At 30.9% G+C, this 24814-nt stretch overlaps 1 protein-coding gene across 3 annotated transcripts in view; it reads left to right on the forward strand.

The window, feature by feature from the left end:
• CACNA2D1 (calcium voltage-gated channel auxiliary subunit alpha2delta 1) overlaps positions 1-24814 on the forward strand; it is a 551478-nt gene that overhangs the window by 388010 nt on the left and 138654 nt on the right. For 2 of the 3 annotated variants that reach the window (XR_008528337.1, XM_054564312.1), the window contains exons 13-21: positions 7087-7165; positions 8017-8066; positions 9257-9346; positions 14290-14367; positions 16313-16387; positions 16639-16713; positions 18631-18687; positions 22706-22777; positions 24093-24164. Coding sequence is in view for 1 of the 3 variants with exons in the window: in XM_054564312.1 (XP_054420287.1) it covers positions 7087-7165; positions 8017-8066; positions 9257-9346; positions 14290-14367; positions 16313-16387; positions 16639-16713; positions 18631-18687; positions 22706-22777; positions 24093-24164 (648 nt within the window). In the remaining 2 variants the exon portion in view is untranslated. The remainder of the gene's footprint in view (positions 1-7086; positions 7166-8016; positions 8067-9256; positions 9347-14289; positions 14368-16312; positions 16388-16638; positions 16714-18630; positions 18688-22705; positions 22778-24092; positions 24165-24814) is intronic. The other variant, XR_008528338.1, reaches the window with a different exon arrangement.

Genomic DNA, 24814 nt, shown 5'->3' on the forward strand with positions numbered 1-24814 from the left:
CAATTTCCTAAACTAAGGAAACTCTTATCAGATATATTTTCTTTAGGTTTGAGTAATAGTACTTCCATGCATTTTATATTCTTCAATATCTAAAACAAATCCACTCAAAAATGAGGTTAAGTGTTAATGAAGCACAAAGTATATAATATGGCATAAATCTTAAAGTGAAGAAAATTCACTTGGAATAACTTCTCAGTAGAATTGTGCCACTTAGAATTTGGATTGCCCATTGTTTGTGTTTAAACATTAGACCATAAAAAACCATCTGTTCTGCTTTTTCGGTGGCTGCCTTCTTCTCGGACTGAGAACTCTGTTTACAATATGTCTCTGCAAAAGTGTCTTCCTCGCTCACGCTTTCTGGTGTGGCCCCCTTTCTCCGTATATCCTCTTCATCATTCTCTATGTCGCACCTTTTTTTCCTTTTTGTTTCCTTCCTCCAAGATTACCACTTTTAAAATTATTTTACTTACGTGTTTTTTCGCTGTTTAATTTGAACTTCCTTCTATTATCATAAGCCGCGTGAAGGTAGTGTTTGTGTTAGTTTGTAAGCTACCATTGAACCCATAGTAGCTAGCACAGTGCTTAATATGCAGTAGTTGATATTTACTTACTGATATATCAAACATCAGTAAATATGCAATAAATATGCACCTGTGGCAAACTATTAGAAATTCATAAATGTCAGGGAAAACTCAATAGCTTTGTTCTGTTTTAATTAGGAAATTGTTTAAAACAATATTTTTGTCTTATAATTAGAATGTGGAATAAAATTGATATTCTGTTCTTACACATCATCTTAAAAGTAGGGAGGGTGTAAGTTTATATAAAATATGATTGTATCAATGGCACCTTTCTATTTATCCTAATCAGTCCAACACGTAGTTTTTTATGAGGATTTTCAGTATTAGTATCAGTAAAGTACTTGGCATTACTCAAGGTAACATCTGAAGTAAATCATTATATTGCTTGTTTTCTGATATCTCAGCTGACAATATCCTTTGCAGAGCAACAAATTGCTTGAAAATGCAGTGTGTCCATAGCTTATCCTTTCTTTACTAAGTACTATAAATGAAGGCAGAAGGAAGCACAACTCAAAATTTCTTCTTATAATCTGGTAATGTGATGGTGATTCATTGTAATTATTGTTAATAAATTAAAAATCCCAACATAATCCTATGGTATGGTCTGATGTTATGCATCTACATGTAAGGCATGTGAAATATCAGCTTGTTTTCTCTTAAGATCATGTATGTATAACCTAGATGATTATTGTATTCCATTTTCCTTTTTAAAGTTGTTTTGTATTGTTACTTGAACAAATCCACAATCATCAATGACATACTTGCTTCTGCCAGACCCTTGGAAATTCCATATAGACATATCTCATAAGGACAAATGACATTTAGATATTAGATTTTTTTTCTTTAGAGCTTATTGCTAAATGTAATAAAGGGAGCCAGATTTGTTTCTCTATAAAGGCATTATTATTTTTTTAAGTTAAGTTCTTTCTGAGACATGAAAGGTTAATGTCCCACTATTCGAAAATGTTACCTCATTGAATTCTGGTGCTTTGACTATAGAAGACACTGGAGTCATCATTGCCATTGTTGTCATAATTGTCAAAATCATCATCTTCGTTACCATAGTTAATATTTATAAAGCTTATAATTTTCCATATAATATAAATGCTTTCCATGTGTCATTTCATTTTCAACTGAATTAATCATATGATAAAGTTACATTTATTATAATCACCGTCATCCCCGTTTTGGAAATAAGAAAACCAAAATTTGAGAAGTTAAGCAACTTGTTGAAAGCCTTACAGCTACTAAGTGATAGAATCAAAAATTCAAATGATCTACAGTCCAAATTTTATATCCTTATATGGAATGTGCCGGGCTGGCCGTCTTCTCCTGGGCAGCCCTGTGGCTACGCTTGTCCTCATTCGCCTGCCCATCCAGGAGCCTTCCTTCTCGTTGGACCGCAGGGGTTTACCGCTAGGGGGCGTGTGCCTCACAGCCTTCACAGGCTAAAATGGATTAAAATAAGCTGTCAAAACTTGGCAGGCTGCAAGTACCTTTCAGATCATTGGGCTTTATAAAATAAATTAAGTGTGAAAGATGAATTTGGACACATTTATTAATTTCATAATACTATAAAACTAAAGATATGGGGCATTCAGTGCTCTGGATTCTGGTATCTGTGAGTTATGGAAACCACTGTAGAATTTTCTCCTAAAATATGCAGTCCAGTCTTGTATTTTTATAGGCTTAATGCCAAAAGTTTTAGTACACATAGTAAATTAATAAAACCCATTTCTGACATCATTTTTCTAACATGTTTCGATAGCTGAAGTTTTTATTTTAGTTTTATTGGCTTTCTTTCTTCATAGTCTCATTTCCATTATTCCTTGGAGGTTTGCCTATTGTAAATTAAACTTGAACTCTCAGTAACTGATAATTGTTGAGGTGACAGTTTCCAGTAACTGCGTTCTGCTGGGAAACAAGAAATTCCTATGGCTTTCTAAAATAGGTTGACCCTGTGGCTTTGGAAAAATCTTAATTGGTGACAACTATTTTGGTCTTCAACAAACAAAACAAAATAAAAAAAAAAAAACAGATTAGCAGAAGTCCAGAACTGTAGGATAAAATTATAAATCATTGGTATGTTATAAGAAAAAAATAAGTAATGTGCTTTAAATAACAAAATTTGTTGTTAATTAGAAGTTTTCTCTGATCAAGTAGGTCAGACTTGGTGTATCAGCTTTATATTATTGGAATTATAATTTCTCTATTCAGAGAAAAATTTGTTTTTGAAACAACTGAAGACTAAATTATGAAAGTTTAATACTAATAAGGACCGGTTTTAATTTTTTTTACGTTTGATTTTATTAAATATGCTCTCAAATTACTATTGCTTTTATGAATATGCTTATAAAACTAAGCATAAGTCAAGAATTATGAGAAATTGTTTTATATCCAGGAATAATGCAGTACATAAATGATATGTGTATTAAATATACTGCAAAAGTTTAACTGCATTGGGCAAGTCTGCATAACATTAAAAAATAAGAATTTACCATGATACAATTAAACTGCCCAAACTACAAAATGCAAGACATCTATGAGCCCAGTTGTGGCTCTTCTCTATTAGAATGAATTGATTTACTTGTCAGATGACATGACATATGTCTTAATACCTCTGCTAAGAAGTTGAGACCACTCACTTGGCTATGGGTTCTTTTCTTTTTCATTTAACAAATAATTATTTCCATTTATGTATATGGTACTACATTAGATGCAATAGGTAAAATAGTTCAATCTTGGGACTGTTTTGACCTAATTCAATGTTTATTCAACACTACCCTCCCATTATCTCTGTTAAAGATCTGGTTTCCAGCATTGTGCAAAATATTTTTCAAAGCCATCTATGACGGTGTGTGTCTCATATGTGCACCTCATGGAAGTGAACATTTTGAAAGATGTGCCTATCTAAAATCATACAGATTGGCCATAGTTGAGTAGCTCAGTTGGTTGGCACATCAGAAAGGTTGCAAGTTCAATTTCCGGTCAGGGCATATACCTAGGTTGTGGGTTAAATCCTGCATCAAGGCCTGTATGGGAGGCAACCAATTGATGTTTCTTTCTCACATTGATGTTTCTCTCTGTCGGTCCATCTCTCTCTCTCCCTTCCACTCCCTCAAAAATCAAACATATCCTCAGGTGAAGTTTAAAAAAAAATCACACAGGTTCGTTGAGGAACATTTGGCAAATTTTCTAGGTTCATTTCACTTAGAGCAGAAAGTTTTCAGTGTGCATTTATTATCTGGATCTAGTGTTGTGATTATAAAGTACCATACAGCATGAGGAAGGGAATCTTTTCTTCACAAAAGTTGATTTAAAGTAATTTGTTTAATTGATTTGTTAGATATGTTAGATAATTGATATGTTAATTGAGATGTTAGATAAAATACATAACTTGTATGAGTACATATTAAGTATATTGAGTCATTTTTTATTTGTTTTTGTGTGAGATCCTCCAGATACACTAGTAAGAAAAGAGCTTAAAAAATATACATCTTTGTAAATGTAATTTATCTTAGTTGTACATAATTCAAGAAATTGCTTTATTTTTTCTTTATCCACAATTATAGCTAAAGAGAAACTAAGTTTTAAGAAGTGGAAAACATCACAAGATGGGGATAGTAATCACCTCTGTGAATTTGAGTATCTGGAATTTTAGAGTTAGAGCATTATTCCACAGGGTGGCAGTAATAAAATATGAAATAGGAGGGATACCATCTACAAGCCCAAGGAAAATTAGTGGGTAAAAAAATCATCTTTTAAATTTTACTAATTCAAGTACTTACAACTATAAAATGTGTTTGTACATGTTAATGAAATCAATGAAATTAAAATTCTTATTTTATAATTATCTAGAGTGTGTAAAGGAAGCCAAAATAAACATTGCCATGACATCTGGTATTGAAATAATTTTTGTGTTGATTTTTACATTGTCTTATGAGAAATTTAAATTTATGAGTGGTTCTTAGTAAACTCCTTCTTAACCAAATATATATTTTTAACATTATTTCAGAAAATTCTAGGATAATCTAAAATCATTATATATGTTTGGTGTTACGTGTGTGTGTGTGCGCGCGTGTGTGTGTGTGTGTGTGTATCCACCAAGAGAAAAATAAGAATCGAAGATATATTAGAGTCTGTAAATATTGTAATGGTAAGGCAGTTACAAAAATTATAAAAAGAAGTTTTCACTCATAATTCTTGAGATTTTAGTAACCATTGGGAGTTCAGAAAATTTCAGGAAAAAAGGTGTCTTTAAATATGTTGATAGCAAGTAAACTATAATTGAAAAATAAAAATACAATGTTTTAATAAAGATAAAAATTTTAAAAATAAAAATTTTGACAGTAAGGCAAATATAAATTGAGAAAAAGGGACATATTATACATTTGTTATATGGGACTGATTCAATAGGTTAATGTAACTTATGTTCAAATAGCCAAGGACCTAAGTGAAAAATGAACGAAGACAGAGAGGCAAAAATGAGTGTGTTTTTAAATTTTATGAAATTATAATTGTGATAGATTGTACACTTCCACACTGAGCCCTGACCCTGAGTTCCTTAATTGGACTTCTAAGGGCTCAATCGGAGTTAGGGAAAGCTTCTGTAGTACAGCAAATCACAAGTTTTTTGTTTTTTGTGGTTTTTTTTTTTAACTAGTATGCTTTTTGACTGATTTAAGCGCTTATTTGGACTATTTGATGAGTAACAATGACATGGTGTATCTAAATGTAGACTCCATATTATTTGAAATGCTTGCCTTTCAGAGACATATTAGCTGTATTTCTTTCTTTTTAAATTTAATCTTATTGTATTTTTTTCCATTACCATTCATTTCTTTTTACAGAAAAGTATCTTATGCACAGTGTTTCACTAGAACACTGTTGTGGGAACAGGAACAACTAGAGAAGTCAATGCTTTAAGTTGAAAATTGGAGACATGCTTTCCAATGTTAATTACAAATGCGATCCCCAAGTGCTTTCTGGAGCATCTGGATTTTTTCCCTGCCCTGAATTCCTGTGACAATTGTTTAGGGTATGGCAGTTAAATTGAATTATCAGTAGGGTGGCCAACCTGTGAAGTAGATTCCATTTAGGAGTAAGTTCAACTGTGTAAGCACTAATTCATTTCTCTCTCTCTCTCTCTCTCTCTCTCTCTCTCTCTCTCTCTCTCTCTCTCTCTCTCTCTCTCCCCCCCCTCTCCCCCTCCCCTCCCCTCCCCTCCCCTCCCCTCCCCTCTCCTCTCCTCTCCTCTCCTCTCCTCTCCACGGCCTATAAAAGGATCCAAACAAAGAATTTAAGAAAATCTAACTGTTGCATTTTGAGAGGAGAGAGAGAGTAAATAACACAGAGAGAGAGACAGAGAGAGAGGAAGAGTCCCTAGTAGCTAATTTCTGTTACCCTAGAACCAGTTATTTATTCTTACAACTTGAGGTGATTAAAACTCAGTTGTGACCACCAATGGCTCTTTACATAACTGTTAAGGCAAACCTTGACGATTTAAGCGTTGCTCACATAAAACTTTACAAGTGAAACATCAACATCCCCAATGTACATTTTGGGACAGGGTTTGTTATAATGTGATTTCTGTGTGACCAAGACAAGTGAAAGAACAGAGAACAGATGTGAAATCTCTTTTGAGATTTGTGCTCTGCAATCATGTGGAAAAGATGAAACAGATGAAACAATTAGAAAATGTCAATTCAAACAATCGACATGAAGTAGGGAAAAGCTCTTAACATAACAGTTCAAACCAGAACTTGAATCATGGAAAAGTGATTTTCTCCATGTTTATCTTTAGAAAAAGCTAAAATGTGGAACTTAGACTATTGGTTTTAGATTACTAAGTTGATTAAAATCAGTATGTGTTAAATAGCCACTTTATTATATATTTAACATCAATAAATTTATCCTCTATATTTTATATTATTTAAATTTAATGAATTTCAATAAATATCTAAATTACTATAATGTAAGAAGAATCTCAATTAAATTTTTAAATATTAGCATACTTTATGGCATGTTAGAAACTATTTTGATTTTCTTTAAAAATCCTAGGAGCTTAAAGCAACTAAAAGTATAATGACCTCTTTTATGAACACATTTTTATAACCACGTACATTGAAATAGGGAAATTTTTTCTTGTGCAATAACTAGATATATGGATAATATGTTTTAACCATGTAAGACAGGTGAACCTAGATTGGACCTCAAAGATACTATTTCTGCTAATGAATCTTAGTGCTGTTCCTGCCATAGGACTGGGGTATGGTACAGAGCACCTCAGTACTACTTCATACAGAGTAACTGAAGTCTAGAGTCTATGGTGATATTTTTCCCTCTGGTGCCTTCCAGAGTACTTTACTGATCTCAGTTTTGCTTGCCGCATTAATCAACTGAAAAACATGCTTTTATTTATTCTTTTACTTTTACATGCTATTTTGTTGTGCAGTCTAATTAAATAGTATGCAGCCTATCAGATGCCTATTTTTCAATTCACTAGGTACGTGTATTCACGTTTTCTGTTGGTCAACATAATTATGACAGAGGACCTATCCAGTGGATGGCCTGTGAAAATAAAGGTAACATCTTTCTTCTTGGCCACATTTTATTTTAAAAAAGTAATTTGTTAGTTGTAGTTTCTATGTATTATTTAAAATAATATAAAGTTGTAGCTAATTTTTATAGGAATTACGGCAAGAATAAGATACTCAGCATATTTTATATAGGGAAACCATGCAGCACAACAGACTTTGTGTTACATTATATAAAAATTTAGACATGGGTCATATTATTATAAATTTGTAACAGGATATATTTTATTGAATGGTGCTTAATTAGTCTTACTAAATATAACCTTACATTAAAAAACTAAGAATGAAAGAATATCTGAATTACATAAAACTGCGACATAAGAGAATGTGACACGTAAACTTTTTATCTGGTTAAACTAATGGCTTAAAAAGTGTATTTTTGTACATTCCTAGATCATCCCTATTTTGTGTAGTAAATCCATATTTCCTTTGTACTCAGAAAAATACAAGATGCTATTTGAAAAATAAACAGTGATGACATAGCAACAAAAGTAGCCTACGTTTATTCTGAAATTTATATTTAGGCAAATATTTCACATAAATATTGTGATCAGATACTCATGGTCATGCATCTCTAATAATTAATTAAAATATTTTTTAATGATACCAGGTTTCCTACCACTTAGTACAAAAATAACACATTTATTTTATACAATGTAAGATAATGTAGTAAAATTACTAATAAATTACACATTTGTTATGAATATTAACCAAACGTTTTTAAAATTTATCAGTTGCGTTAATATTTTAGTGTTTGCACAATTAAGGTGAGAAATGCTTGATAATCATGAGCGTTTATTATATTTTCATAAATATATGTGTATATATGTATGTTTCAGGTTATTATTATGAAATTCCTTCCATTGGAGCAATAAGAATCAATACTCAGGTATGGTTTTTAAAAAATTGATTTGTTTTTTAGTTATAAGATATTTTCTGCTTCATATATGTGCAATATGCAGAAAATAGGTAAAGATGAAAATATTGTCTTATATTTATACATAATATACATATGTAACAAAATGGTGAATAATGTGGCAATATATTGGTTCTTCTTTCAAAAAAGTTCCAAGTGTTTTCAAGTATCCTTATAAATAAATATATTGTTCTTCTTTGTATGATGTGAAAAACATCATACAAAATAAATAAGATCAAAATTACTCATAATCTTATCCCTTGTAATTTGAACTTTATTTGATTGCAAATAATTTAAATGAATTTTTTCAAGTTGTAGGTACCACATAGAAAACTAAACAAGGCCCTAATCAGAATTTAGATATGTCCCCAGACAACCCCTGTAAATATATTTAGTTGTTTAAAATAAACTTACAACAAAGAGATGATTTTTCTACAGCCATTTATTTGAAAACATGCCTGCTAAATAACTTTGTACATTGAAACAATTATGTTAATATAAATATATTATTCTAAGGGTTCATAAATTACTATTTAAATCATTACTCAATCTTGAACATAACTGAGGGTCTTTAAAGTAGACTAAGTCAAAATTTAGCAGAAATAACATGGATTTGTGGAAATGAATACTGGATACATTGAATGTTGAAATGAAACAGCAGCTGCTTTGGAGTCTGATGTCTGGATTTGGCACAGCATCACATTTATTTTTTGATATGTTTAAATGTAGTTTTGAATTTCAGCCAAACAATCTGTGATATGAAAGCAAATACATGGCTGCTTTATTATTTCAAATTTGTACAATTCCATCCAGTAAATCACAGAGCCTAAAATAGTTTAGATTAACATAAAACAATTCACAAGGAACGTATTTCACTTATCATTGGCTCTATCACAGAAAGAGAATGTTTTCATTGTTACTAGGAAAAACTGGAGTAGATATATTGTATAAATAATATAATTCAAATAATGTTAGCTCAAAGTATGCAGACATACCATTAAAGGAGTGCCCAAAGTAGGAATTAAATGATTACATACTTACTGTCTTAATTTGGATTCTGTATTCATTTTAAACTCTAGATTACTTTTCTTCTGTGGAAATAGTTTCTTTGACACAGCATTCTTAATTTTCAACCACTTCACTCTTTTTTTTAAAATAAATAGGAGTATTTGGATGTTCTGGGAAGACCGATGGTTTTAGCAGGAGACAAAGCTAAGCAAGTCCAATGGACAAATGTGTACCTGGATGCGCTGGTAAGAGGTGGTTGTTGAATTAAAAACTGTCATAGTAAAAGCACACAGCTGACTTCTCTGTAGTAAAAGCACACAGCTGACATTTCTCTTTTCCTCTTCATTGAACCTTTCTAAAAAACCTTCTATCAAACCTTTTTTTTACTAGGATTTACATAATTTACATATAAGGCTATACTTTTGCATAGTAGAGAACTACAAATATAAAGTGTTATTTTCTTTTCTATTTGATCCATTGAAAATGTAATATTTCTAACCTAGAATCTTGAATTTATGGGCATATAATAACTTTTTGAATGTCTATGTAAAAAAATGCTGAAGTTCATGTGAATTAGTATCTATTACTACAGGTTTTGAACACGAACTTTGAAGTATTTTTAAAGTACACTTCAACTAGCAGAAACATGTGTATCCTCCACAAATCTAAACAGATCCAACAAAACTCAGAAGTGCAGGTACTTAGGCAAAAATCCTACCTTATCTTTTCCTGACTGGTGTAGATTTCATCAGGTGGGTTGTCATCCCATAAATCAAAGGGTCGCTGGTTTGATCCCTGGTGCAGTTGTGGGTTCAGCCTCTGGTTGGGGCACCTATCGATGTTTCTCTCCCTCTCTTTCTCCCTCCCTTCCCCTCTCTCTAAAAAATAAATAGGTAAAACCTTAAAAAAAAATTTACCTTACACTGATTTTGTCACAAGCCTAATCACCTCTTCACATATAATCTCTTGCTTTAGGTCAACCCCAGATATTTATAAAATAGGCCACTGAGGTGATCAAATCTGATATGGAATAACAAAACATGTTAAGTTGTCCATTATGCAATTAAAATTTCAAGAAGGTACTCCATTTTATTTTAAGGTGGTGGTTCTCAAATTTGGGTGACTTTGCCCTTCACAGGTCACTTGGAAGTATCTATAGGTATTTCTAGCACAGTGACTGAGGCAGAAAGGAGTTTCTGGCAGCATCTAGTAGATAGAGGCCAGGGATGCTGCTAAGCATCCTAGGGGGCACAGAAGAGTTTACCTCCCCCACCACACACACACAACAAAGAATCATCCAGTTCAAAATGTTAATAGGGCTAAAGTTGAGAAATCTTGTTTTAGTGTAGTTTTTTACTTTCGTTATATGGAAGTTATAGATAGCAATTATATTTAAGATTTATTCATATGCTTAATCTTAATAAATTTATTAATGGCTTTACTAATGTAATATATTAGAATCGAAATACTAATACTGAAAAGTACATGCTGATTCAATAATCCTTTTTCCTACTTGAAATTCAGTTAAATGATGATTCCACTTTTCTGAATGCAATGATGAACCCAAAGGGCAAAATGTAACCCACTTAAAATTACTTATCGCTTGGTTCTTGTAAAATAAACATATACAGGAAGTTAGAAGAAAAATAGGCACTATTAGCAGCAGCCTTGCATGCTATGACAGATAAACTGAAGCTTGCTTACCTCAGGCCCTAGTTAAAATTACTTTCCAGTGTTCCCTCTTGACATCACATATTTATTTAAGGTCACATGGTCATCTACAGCTATGGTCAAATTTTTCTCTTTCCCAAACCACCATAGTACAGAGTGTGATAGGAGCAGTCAATAATTATGCCCTGTTGTATTTCCTGTGACCAGAAGTTCGTTAACCAACATGTGTGCATGGTTGGTAAAGTTCTTACTGATATCACAAATGTCAGTAGGAAGACATTTGGATTCTAAATATGCAGTTTCTATAAGCTGAAACTAAATGTTAAAAAATAATGCACCGAGTATTCTTTTTACTGACTTGAAAAGTGACCCATCTTGTATTTCTAAGTATTTATAATGTCTGCACATAGCAGATTTAAAACGTATGCTGGTCAAAATAACAGTTATATTAAGAAGGAAAAACTAAAAATATTCCAAGACAAAATATAATAAGAAATAATGAGAAAACAAAAAGAGCTCTGGAAATTTAGAAGAAAGAAGCCATATATTTGGGGATGAATTAGGGTAAGATTTTTAAAAAAGATGACCTATTAGCTGATTTCTGACTTCAGGTGAGGTTTCTCTCACAGGCGATGAGCAGTGACCCCCACACGCAGTGCAGTGTGAAAGCTCGGGAAGTGCTGGGCACGTTGAGGGAATGGCATCTCAGTAACTTTTGGAGATAATGGAAGATAAGGACAGAAACAAGACTGGGACAATATTGGGAGATAAAGTAAGGGTTTTTTTGTGTGTAAAAAGAAGCAGAAAAGAGCTGGACTCTAGAAAATAAATATCAAATAAATTCCAAAAAAGCAGAAATCTTATTTAATTTCTCTTTTTTATCCTTTGGAGACTTGTACAGTGTCAATAGAGTACAATTTTTGTCAGTTTTATGAATAAGGAAATAAATGAAAACTAGACACTAATAAGCATATCCATCAATTTATTTAATATATTAGTCTAGTATCTCATTTTAGAACACATGATAATATTTATAAGCCATGTAAGATACTCTATATAAGTGCAAAGTGACCCAAAGAAAAAGATTACATCTACATATGTATTATTTTATACTATACTAAGATGTATAAAACTATGCATATATATTATAACTCAAATAGAAAATTTGCCAAAAGGAATCTTTTTTTTTAAAGCATTATATATTTAATTGATACATACGATAATATCCAATGGACACAGGAAAGAGTTGGCATGGTTGCCTACCTTTTGAAATATAACACCATGTGGCCTCATTCCATCCCACGGCTTTCAGGACCATCCAAGTACAATTGACTTTCAGATCTATGGAACCATCTGCTAAGTAACATACACTTGAATTCTCAATTACTTCTCTACCTATTGATTAACATCTCTATTTGGCTATTTAATAAACATAAATGTAACACAACCAAAATAGAACGAATGATATGTCCACCCCCAAACCTCTTTTTCCAGCATCTTCTTTTTTTTTCATTTTATTTTAATTTATTTTTTCAAATGCATTTGTCTCTGCCAATCCCCCACCACTTTCCCTTGCCCCCTCCCTCCTTCCCTCCCTCAGCTCTCTCTTAATGTATTATCTTTTAGGTACTAGTTTTATGAATGATTTGTAATCTTGATTTTATTGAGATGAAACATTTTCATTGTGAATGTTAATTTGCATTTTTAATTAAGGATGTTTACATTGTTTAAGACTAGAGAGCTAATGTGTATATCATTATATACCCAATTCTACATAGTTGTTTTCTTATTTTATTTGCCACCCCCAAATTTGCTATTCTGTTCTGCTAAAAGTCTCTCTTTGATTGTCCTTCCTCACCTGATTCAGTTTCCATTGTTCTTGGCACTTCCCAATGTACAGTTTTAAACTGCAGCCTAAGACGGTTTCTCCGTGAGATGACGCTGTTACTATAATGAGAACAGGGGTGGTGAGCTTTGGGTTTAAAGTTATTATTCACAAGAAGATTCACTAATGTTGTCTGCTAACATCATTCAAGAATTTAAAAATTATTTACAGAGTGACTGTTAAAATGGTGTTTGATATGAAATAGTGGTGATATAAATTGGGTTAGCCAAAACGTCTGTTAAGTGTTTTTTGGTAAAATAAAAGATACATTTTTCATTTTCACCAATAACTTTATTGGTTTAGATACTTTGAGTATGTTGGCTAACTCCCTTGTGGTATAATATTTATTGTTTTCAATTAATTTCTCAATTTGATCACTATCAGCTCTAACTGGTTTACGTGACTGGGGAGCAACCTCCAATGAGAAATCTCCAGCATGAAACTTCACAAACCACTTTTGACATGTATGATCAGTCACAGCACCTTTTCTATAACTGGACAAGTCTTTTTTTGCATTTCAGTTGCATTTTTACCTCTCTTGAAATAATAAAACATAATATGCTGAAAATGTTGCTTATTTTCTTCCATTTTCAATATTAAACTGACTACACAAAACTTTGCCAATTTTGATTTTTTTAAAATGCACGTTGATATGACAGCTGTCACAATACAACCTAACAAAATTGTTTTGAATGAAGTTAAAGACAACTAAGCAGTACTGGAGCCAACTTACAGAAAAAAACAAATGGACTTTTTGGCCAACCATATATATATATATACATATTTGCTGCAGATGACAGTAATAAAGAAAAGGCAGCCTCTGACTTGAAAATCAGTTCACTTGGACTAATCCATGGGTTCATTTAGTATATGACATGATCTATGTACAGATTTATTATTGTTTTAGTAAACTGCTTTATGACTAGTCTTTCATAATTGATGCCTGAAGTTTTTCTTTTATCTGCATCATTTTGCTTTGTCAAAAATTACTTTTTATTTTAGGGGTTATTTAGAGTAATATAGCTTCTTTATTTTTTAATTGTATTTTATTGACTATGCTATTACACTTTTCCCAATTTGTTCCCCTTTGTCCCTTTCCAGCCCGCCCTCCCTACTTCCTCAGGCAATCCCCACAGTGTTTACTAAAAATACCCGGTAAATGCAGGACTAATAATACATTTCTTCCATTCATAATGTTATTCTACTATACATTCATGATTTAGCATGAAGCCTTGGGCTTGGTAATGGAAAAAAAAAAAAGAATGAAGCTACCACAAAGGAAGGTAAATAGATCATTTGAGAACATAATATTTTAGTATCCCTCTGCTCATGGAGTCCTCTGATGTTACATGAACTATCACCGTCAAGAAAAGAGTCAAGGGGCAGGGTTACTGAAATATTGTGTTAGTTGATTTTTTTAAATTTTAAGTTGTTTGCAGTGGTCTTGTAGAGTAATATTTTAGATATTTCATGCTTCAATAGCTACTGAATAGATCTTTATTATTTCTATTATTAGTTTTATACAGTTCTTTGTATAGCATAAATTGCAGTGTCAGATATCAAAGGCTAATGCAATGTAAGAGACTTTAAGTTGTAATTTTAATTTGCCTTTTTTCTCTGAATCTATTTTAGGAACTGGGACTTGTCATTACTGGAACTCTTCCGGTCTTCAATATAACTGGCCAAGTTGAAAATAAGACAAACTTAAAGGTTAAGAGTTAATTGATAAAATTAATAATAATAAATGATAAACTATGACTTTGAAGCTCAGTGTGGATATTTCTATAAGGAAGTACATACAGTGTAACTGTCTGTGGGTCATAAGTAAAAGGTAACAGCTGCTTATGTGATAACCACCTGGGAAAAGGAAATATAGGTCAAGTTCTCTGTTCCCCCAGAGACAAAATTCAACTTAACTCTGTTTAACTGTGACCCAATGAGAACACATAACACAAGTTCAGGCTTAAGGAGTTATTATGTGATAAAAGGACAGTGCTATTGTGCGCACATTTTTAAATGCATCTATGATATTCATGGATTTCAGGAAGAAAATCCAAACAGAATCATGGTAATGTCTATACCACATGCACATAGGTATATCTAATGAGTTGTTCCTCCTCCAACTCTCATTTGAACAATTGTTTTTTTATCATCATGTAATTTCAGAATCTGATTTAAGTAAGTAATTCTTTTTGGGGTTTTTTTCCTCTATCTTTAAAGTTCTGGAAAATACTTGAGTTTCATAAAAAATATTTATTTCTATAGCACTGGTATATTATCAATGCAATAAAATGTTACCCATCTAAAGTTCTGGAAGTTCTGAAAAACATTTATCTTTTACTTGTTAATTTCCATTTCTTATTTTTTAAGTACTTTTGATTTGAAAGTAGGGTTGCATTCTTATTTCTTAGTTTGCATCAAAAGGAAATAAAGAATGCCAGGGAATACTAAATTTTCATTTTGCGGTTGGGTCACATTCTGATTTGAGGGACATTTATTTCCAGTTTATGATATAATGAAACCTATTGCACATAAGCATTATATGTTTAGTTATAAATTTCAGCTGAGCTCCTTATTTTAATAATGTAACCATAGAAAACATTGGTTATTCCTCTTTGGAAGCCCATTACCATTCTTAAATATCTGTGGGTCATAATATCATAACCCACAAAGGGGTAATTCTACATCTCCTCATATGATTGTATAAGAGATTGCTTTAATTTTGTATTTTGTTCAAACTAGGATTGGTTCACAGGAAAACAGCATAGTCGTTGACATAACTTTCTCATTCTGTGCACCTACACAAAGTTTAGATTCCTTTCAATAACTATAGACTGAATTTCATAATTTTCTTTGTAACATTTCCATTTATTTTACAATTTATATAATTATGTTTAATATTTAAAATTCCTGATTTTATATTTTAACACCATTTCCATTTTTATGTCTGATAGAATATCCCGGTAGCAGTTTGCCAACTGCTACCAGTCTTCTTGACTTGCAACTAAACCTATGTTGCGTGTTCTTTGGTATTTAATGGAAATTAGCAGCAAGCAGAAACAGTGTTTTGAGGATTTCTGCTACTTTATTACCAATGAATTCCCATACTTTTCAGAATACTTATAAATAAACAGACACTATCAACAGCAAAAATCTATAGTTTTCTCATTCCACATTGCCCCACATCTTTAAGCTAGACATTTTTGCATTTCTTAATGATAGTTCCCCACAAAGTCAGTCCATACTCACATGCATAGACATACTCACAGAGCTACAGCTGCGGACTGTACAGTAACAATCAAGTTAAGGACTAAGGGTAATGAGTACAAGAAGTATCAAATAAAATTTTTGATATATATTTTAATTTTTTAACATCAATCATCAAGATTTTATTTTTTAAGCTAAATAAAAAGTGATAAAATTGTGGGAAAACAGTCAAAGCTGAGAATCATTGTAAATCATTGTAAATTGATGCATACATACATAAATTTTATATACATGGAATTATGTATATATAATTTTATATATATTATATATAAATAATTTGAGCTAGTATGGCATACAACCAATGTCAAGCAAAGGGATAGATATAGTTATTGGATAGGAATATGTATATTTTTGGTATAAAACACACTACTGTTTTGCTATCTTATAGAACCAGCTGATTCTTGGTGTGATGGGAGTTGATGTGTCTTTGGAAGATATTAAAAGACTAACACCACGTTTCACAGTAAGATGCAATTTACCTTTTTGATATCTTTCTATTTTAAAACTCTGTCCTAATTTAACTTGTCCATAAAGCATTAATTCTCAAAATTATTTGCAGTTATATTAGCAAAGGAACTAAAGATTAAAAAGATCCTTAAAATAAAAAATGAAGATACTGTGTTATCCTTTTTCATGCTTTAAAATATGTATTTAAGATTTTTTTAAATGAGAATCTCTCTCTAAATGTTTGTTGTTGTTGTTGTTTGTTTCCAGCTGTGTCCTAATGGCTATTATTTTGCAATTGATCCTAATGGTTATGTTTTATTACATCCAAATCTTCAGCCAAAGGTATGTATATAAGTTGTTTACAGTGATTAACGTCCTCTAAAGTTAATGATTAATGTTATTAATAGGTTTGTCATTTTGAAATATATCATTTCAATATATAGCTCTAAATAGAAGGGAACATTGTTCTATCTATAATGTTAATAGATGAGAAGACCACAGTTTATAATATGTGAAGTATGAAAACACTTTTCATTTCCTCTTACCAATTTAGCTATCCAGTATCTAGCTAAACAAGAATTTTACCGCCAGTGCCTGACTTCCACATATCCCACTTGAAACTTTGTTTAAGTCTGTAAGATAGTGAAGGCGATTGCCCGACACTGGTTTGAACTGATAAATATAAGCGATGTTAAACATGATTTTTTTCAAGGGAAAAATATGCTTCATTTTATTCAGACCTTTATGAAGAGTTATAAACCAATTCAAAAAGTTAGCAACTCCCCTGAGGCATTCAAAATAAAATATAAAACACTTTTATCAACCTGTTCTTATAGCTGTTGCATTCATATACATATGCAAATCAATGCCTATTTAATCCTTATTTCAAATTGTCCTACAAAGGAAAATGTCAACAATATAGTATGGCTCTTCTTACCTCATTTAGATCCCAACTTACTCATTATATGCAGGTGTAGCAACTAACTGCTTAGTTGTATCTGTTAATATCATCACACCAAGCATTTATATATTCAGAAATATAGTATTTTCTTCAAAATTACCTTCTTTTTATTTTTCCATCATTTTGCATGTAGGATATAATACTATTTTTGTAAATGGTGTGCATAGATGAAAATTTATTTTAACGGTAGAATGGGTATGATAAAATATTGGTTACAAAAAAATTATAAATGGGTCTGGTAAAACTGAAAGCTGCTGCTATATATAGACCCACAGTATTAAGACAAGGCAGTTTGTTTATCAAATCTGTTCATGGACATCTGTCTCCTTCCCAGTTTTTTGCTATTACAAACAAAACTGCTATGAACAGCACAATTTCTCTTCTCTGGGTAATGGTGTATGCTATACAGATAGATACAAGAAGATCATAAAAGGATGATATAGTGTATAGGACCACTGTTTTAGAAATTGACAGATACAAAAGTCCAATATGGTAATAGTAGGTAAATTAATTCTTATTTTTTTCATCAGCAATTACCAATAGGAAAAAAAAAGGAAAATAATGATTATGTTTTATTTCAAAACTCATTTTTTTCCATTTTGTTTTATTGGCATAATCAAGTTAGGTGTATATGTTAGATATCACATTTTGATCAGTCTTAAGAAATATTTCTCATAAAAGAAATTGCGCAAACTCTATGTTTTAGAAGTCAATATTTAAAATAAATCTACACCACTCTGTTGTCCGTGTCCATGAGTAATTTTTCTTTTTTGGGGAGTATAAGGGGAGCAAATGGTAATGGGAAAAAATACAATAAAGATTAAATTAAAAATACATAGTTTTATGAATGAATTCTCCATTAGTCCCACAGAAATAACATTTGGTATCACTTCAGAAAACATAGACTCAATTTTTAAGGGTTGAAAATGGACTTTTTTAATACCCTATAATATTTATATTTTAACACATTTCAATTATGTAAATTCCATGAAGTCCTTTTTTTTTTATCAGCATAAAAACCACATTTCTCACTTCCTACTTTCTCACTTTTTTCCTAGGAGAAAAGGAAAATATTAATAATCATTTCACTAAAAAGAACTTTTGAGTATTCTTACTAGCGTAACATTTTTTATTTACTAAATATATTTTTAAACTTATATTTTATTTATTGACTCTTTACGAACTCTATGATACTTGTTTCTGATAAAGGAAATATCCAATCAACATTGATTATGGTATAGAACCCTTACCTATGTTGAAATGTAGTATGATGAATTACCATCTTTCTGTTGCTTTAGCCTATTGGTGTAGGTATACCAACAATTAATTTAAGAAAAAGGAGACCCAATGTTCAGGTAACTGAATGGAGTTAGCTAGCAGTGCCTTCAAAATTGCTAAATCAGAGTCGCAATTAAGCTTCTTTTTCTAAAAGCGTATGATTAATGCTGCCTTTCCTGACATCAAGCTTCCAGAGCATGAGATGATGAGCATCATTTCTCAATAAGGTGGAGCAAAAATGTTATTAATGATGGCAGAGAGTATGCATTGGCTAACTAAAAATTGCTAGCAAATTATGTAATAATAATGTTAACAATCAGTGTAATCATAATTAGATGGCTTCTAAAAGTAAATTTAATAAATATTGTGAAATTAGTGTCAAATCTCTGTAATCCTCACAATTTGTTTGTAAAATTAACTTTTAAATGGAATTAAAATACAATTCTGATGTGATAGTTTCTATAAGGCATAAAATTTAAGCCAAAATTTTTTAACTTCTGAAAGCACATATTTAGATTAGAAATTAGAGAAATTTGCCTTTAGATAATTGAAGATGTCCAATATTACAAATAAATATTATGAATTGTTATTACTTGACAAACTCATTGCAAAATTTCTTTCTCTATTGGCAACAAAATTTAAACCTTATTATATGTATGCATATTTCTTTAAGCACCCTAAAAATAATTAATATAAAAGGATAATTCCTTTGGTTTAGTACAGTTTAGTACAAGAATTTAGAATTTTAAAAATAGTTCAATATGATTTAAGGTTTTATATGTAAGCTTATTATTTCTTACAAAAGAAAGTTGGTGGTATAATAGACATGGTCCCCGACTTACGATGTTTTGACTTACAATTTTTCGACTAACAGTGGTGTGAAAGCAATATGCATTCAGTAGAAATCATACTTTGAATTTAAATTTTGATCTATTTCTGAGCTAGCAGCATGTGGTAGGATAACTCTCATGATGCTGGGCAATGGTAAGTGGAGCACAATAAAGTAGGTTAGCTGAAGCTGTGGTATTCTGTAGGTTAGAGGTAGTAAATGCATTTTTAACTTAAAATATTTTCAATTTATGATGGAATTATTAGGACATAATCCCATCATGAACCAAGGAGCATCTGTAATGAAAAGGCAGTATGATATTAAGAAGAAATCCTTAGCCAGAAATTAGGAGAGCTGAAGTTTAGTTTGGTCCTACTTATAGCCATCAGTGTAAACCTGAGTAATTAAGACCTATAGTACTTCAGTCTTTTCTTTTGAAAAGCAGAATTGAACTAATAATTGTTTCATACCCCACACAGTGTATCTGCCTAGGAAGTAAAAAAAAAAAAAATACACACACACACACACACACACAATTTCAAACACTATTTCTTGAAAATTCTTATTTAATTTGGACAGGGATGAAAAGATGAAATCCAGCCTTCTGTTAGTTTTTCATCTAATCCAAGTTGTTCTGAACTGTGGAGCCACTGGATTAGTAGTTTCAGTTCCCTTCTAGCTGTCAAATTCCATGATGTTCTGAATTTCATGTTGTTAACATCAGTCTTCATGTCTTTATGGTTCCTATGGAGGTTAAAATTATACTTATGTCTTTTCTTGACGTAATTGTTTTATGTTACTCTTCTTGCATGTTTTGTCCTGTGTATTTATCTTAGCAGTCATGTACATCTTAGTAAATTTTAATTTTTGCAGTACTTTCATATGTTGCATGTAAATATTATGATATAATTTAAAGATGAGCAACCTGAAAATTGGTTTGTTTTATTTTTGTTTTCCTTTAAGGAAACCCCAAATGGCAAACTAGCAACCACACAAGACTTCTGAAATTTGGGAATATTTTTAGAACTACGTATGTAGTATTTTTAATAATACTAATTATTTCAGTTTAAAATTTGTTAACAACACTGCCTTTTATTTTAGTTCCACAAATTATGTGGTTATTCTCTCAGTTGATCATCAAATTTTACAAATGAGAAATGTTAGATATTTTAAATATCAGACAAAATATTGGAAGCGGAGGAACTTGATTCCAGTTCTCAAGCCTCCCATGTGCTTTCTTATTAAAAATTCTGCTTTTGAACTTTTCAATCACTGTGCCTATAATGGGTCTTTTAAAAAATGGTCGGCCAGATTGCCATTTAAGAAGTACACTGACATTTTTCTTTTATGATTTCATTTTCTTCTCTGTGTCTTTATATGTTGGATTGGGACATCATCTTCATATTGCCAATTCTTCCTGATAATGCCTCCTCCATGCATGCTGTTTGGGTCTGGTCATGCTATGCATTGTCCATTGCATGTAAGATAATACTCTTATTTATGTTTTGATTATTTTGACTTTGTTTTGCACTGAGTTTATTAAAATTTTAATGCTGTTATGAGGGTGTTTGTGTGAAGATAATTTATTTCCTGGGATGTTAAATAAGCAATTTTGAATAATATTGTCAACTTTAGAGTATCCTTTTGTTTTCAGTTTTGTTCAAGAAAATATTAAAATTATTTTAAATATTGATTTTTGTTTTCTTCTTATGAAAAACACATTTCAAATCAATAAGATGCTGTCCAAATAATGGCCAGTATTGAATGATACAATATTTACTTTGGTTATTCTAGAATCTTCTGATTCTAGGTATTTAGTTCATAAGCAGTGAATACTTTTGTAAATTTGCCTTTAAAAATTCTCATTCATCAAAATCCATGGGAATCATAAATTTTTATTTTTTAAGTGGAGTTACTCTTTGAAGGAAGGCATTTTTTGTTATAATTATAAATTAATACATGCTGCATGTAATTTATCATCATTTGTGATAAATAAGATATGGCCAATCTTAATACATTTTAATTATGGTAACTATCTTGGGTAGTCAGTCCTTCTAAAACAGTTTTTAAATAATGATAATCTGAAAATATTTTTTAAGAGCCCATGAGGCTGAAATTAGTAAAATTCCAGTGACCTTGCACTAATATAACATAGTTTGTACTTATTACTTCTATCTAATTAATTATCATGGTTTAGTGGTATTTATTTTATTAAACATTAAATATCCAGTTTCTAAAATTTTGCAACTGTAAAATTATAGACACCTATTTCTATTTTATTGTTCTAGTGAACTATGAAATTCTACCATGGCATGTTGCACTTAGCAAGTATTACATGATAATCTGTATAGTTTTGTTTACCAGATAGTTCAATAAGTTTCCATTTTTGTAATTGACAAATTTTTAAAATGTCATATGAGGTAAATTTGCCAGGCTAACTTTTAACTGGTTATATTTATAAATGAGTAAAGAATCTTCCTTGTTCCACAATGAATTTTATTTATTGTTAGACACCTGCAAAATGTAGCAGTAGGAGATGTTAAAACAGGGAACAGGATTCAGTGAACCCAGGGTTTATTATTCTAGTTAGACTTTAATTACAATAGCTAATCTTTATGAAAATCATTATTACTTAACCACGAATTTTATCTTATAAAATGTACTTAATCTGACTTATTAAAATATATATGAAATTTCTGAGATTCAAATATATGAAGCAAACTTGCATCTTTAGCATTTTAAGAAGGAAGACTACATTTAGAAGAATTTGTTGTACTTAGCAAGTTTAAACATAGTTGTTAAAATATTGTCTTTTATTTAATTTTTCCTTATAAATACAAATAAGAAAGTATATTTACATATTTCCTTTGTTTTATTACTAAATATGTTATCCACCTGTCTATATTTTGCTCCTTTCCATCCTAATTAAAGAGAAAAGCTGTGAGCAGATCTTCAGAAGTCATTTTCCCATAGAACTTGTGATTCTAAATGTATTATCTAACACAGCACTCAAAATGAGAATGTAGTTGGTGATTAGTAATTAAAATTTGCTACACTTAAGCTCAAATTCCTGGCTTCTTAATTATTATTTTAAAAGTATATATATGAAAGAATATGTCTTTATATAATTATTTTTGTCAACTATTGTGCCTTAGGTAAGTAACTTTTACAGATTAATTTTATATTTAAATAGTAATTGAATTATTCTATATATGGTGTCATTTTACAATGTCACATATGCTTAATTATTATCATTTTTTGTGTAGAACCCCAAATCTCAGGAGCCAGTAACTTTGGATTTCCTTGATGCAGAATTAGAGAATGATATTAAAGTGGAGGTGAGTGTAATCTGTAGGCTTGAACAGTACCCGCAGGTGAAATGCTGCAAACACCAGTTCCACAAGTATCTGTTAAGCACCTTCATTGTGCTGGGTACTCTCTTAGGTAGACAAATTTAGATGGTGTTTAAAAAAATTCTAGGTCCTGTGCTCCCTCATCCAAAAGATCATATGAAAAGAATGAAATATTTTAATTTTGGTGTGACCTTTTTCTCTTTCTCATTCTACAGGTAAAGATAGTTTTAAGTATTTCAGTACATTTGAAACTTGTAAATTTCAATTAAAAAACATATACACATGGAGAATGTTGCCACAGAGTTGAAAGAAAAGGTGGAGGGAAACTAACCATTCATCCACTCAATGAGTAACATGCTTAGAGAACCTGATGTGTCTGTCTTAGTACTCTTTACTCAGAAAATTTCTATTTTACTTCAAAACCAAAATTGTACGTCACTTCCTCTGAGAGAGTCTCCCATCAGGAAAATTATAATCATTAATAGTAATATTAAGTACATAATATGTGCCAGTCATGGATTCTCAGGAACCTTTGAAATAGGCATTATCATTATCATCATTGTTATTATTAATCTTTTGTATTAATGATATATTTGAGGTACCAAGAGGTTAAATAGCTTGTCACCTATTACTCAGCTAGTAAGTAGCAGAGCCAGGATTTGAACTGGCCCTTGCACTCCAGAGATTTTTAAGATTCTTTCAGCTGGATTAACTCCTTCTCTTATCTATGCAACAGCTGCCGTTTTCTTTTATAATTTGTGGGTTTGAATTTCTATGTGCCTTATACATTTTACACAGATTGCTTCATTGAACAATAGAATTTAATTATTATAATTATCTTTGGCTAAGGCATAGTGCTGGGATGTTTTAGGTGATTAAAGAATATTTGTTGTACAGTGTGTTGACATGATAGAGTAGGATCATGTAATATTAAGGAGCTTGGTCTTTGAACTCTCACGCCATTGTGTATGTAACTGTAATTATTATTTAACCTCTCTTAAATCGCAGCTTCCCCTTACTCAATTTAATTAACCACTCTTTTATTCATTATATTTCAAAAATTAATGACTCACTAAAAATATTTCATTAAGGATACTCTTATTCATTTTAAATAATGTAAAATGACTATAATGTGATAGCTTTTAAAAGAATATTCCCAGAGAATAGCTGCAACTACTAGTAAAATCAGACTATTATTTTCATTCAGTTTGTTCTGAAACAAGGTATAATATTTTAATAATAATACTTTGGTAGGTCAATTGAGTGCCTGCAATTAAGTAATTAATCATTTTTTCCTTAGATCCGCAATAAAATGATAGATGGAGAAAGTGGAGAAAAAACGTTCAGAACTCTGGTTAAATCTCAAGATGAGGTAATAATTGAGTCAGACTTATTCTTAAATGAAAATATACATGTTAATAATAATTAATATTAGTAGTTTGTTTTTCTTTTCTATTAAAGCAATGTTTGTTTATAATACAAGGGTGTCTAGAAAACAAAAAATTTTTAAGGTACTCTTCTTTGCTACAGGGATATTTTCAATAATATTTTTAACTAATTTTTATAAAATAATGTTGCTTTAGGTTTCTTGATGTATTCTTATGTTAACAATATGTTCCTGAAAATTATATTTTATGTCTCCGTTTTTATTATAAGAAATAAAGCACAATCTAATGCAGATGTTCTAATTGTTGTGTTCCATATATTAATTATTTGGGGTTTTACATTTTTTGTTTGTTTTACTTGTTGCTTAGTATACTACTTATGCACTTTATATGATAATTGCCCTGCATTTAATTATGAAGTCAAGTCAGGAGATTTATCCCCATAAATCACTGGTACAAATATGTAATGAAGTTTTATTGCTTTATTAGTATTCCACTGACATGGAAGAACTTTTTGCTTATGTATGAGGGGTGTAGAAGTGTGTGTATCTATTATTAGTCGCATGTGGAATAAATATACATTCATGTACTTGAGTATTTAAAAAAAAATAGAACTCTGAAGCTCTTGAGTTTGGCA

Source organism: Pteronotus mesoamericanus, unplaced genomic scaffold (genome assembly GCF_021234165.1).
Source record: "Pteronotus mesoamericanus isolate MK-2021 breed Mesoamerican mustached bat unplaced genomic scaffold, CSHL_Meso_final scaffold_85, whole genome shotgun sequence".
Lineage (NCBI taxonomy): Eukaryota > Metazoa > Chordata > Mammalia > Chiroptera > Mormoopidae > Pteronotus > Pteronotus mesoamericanus.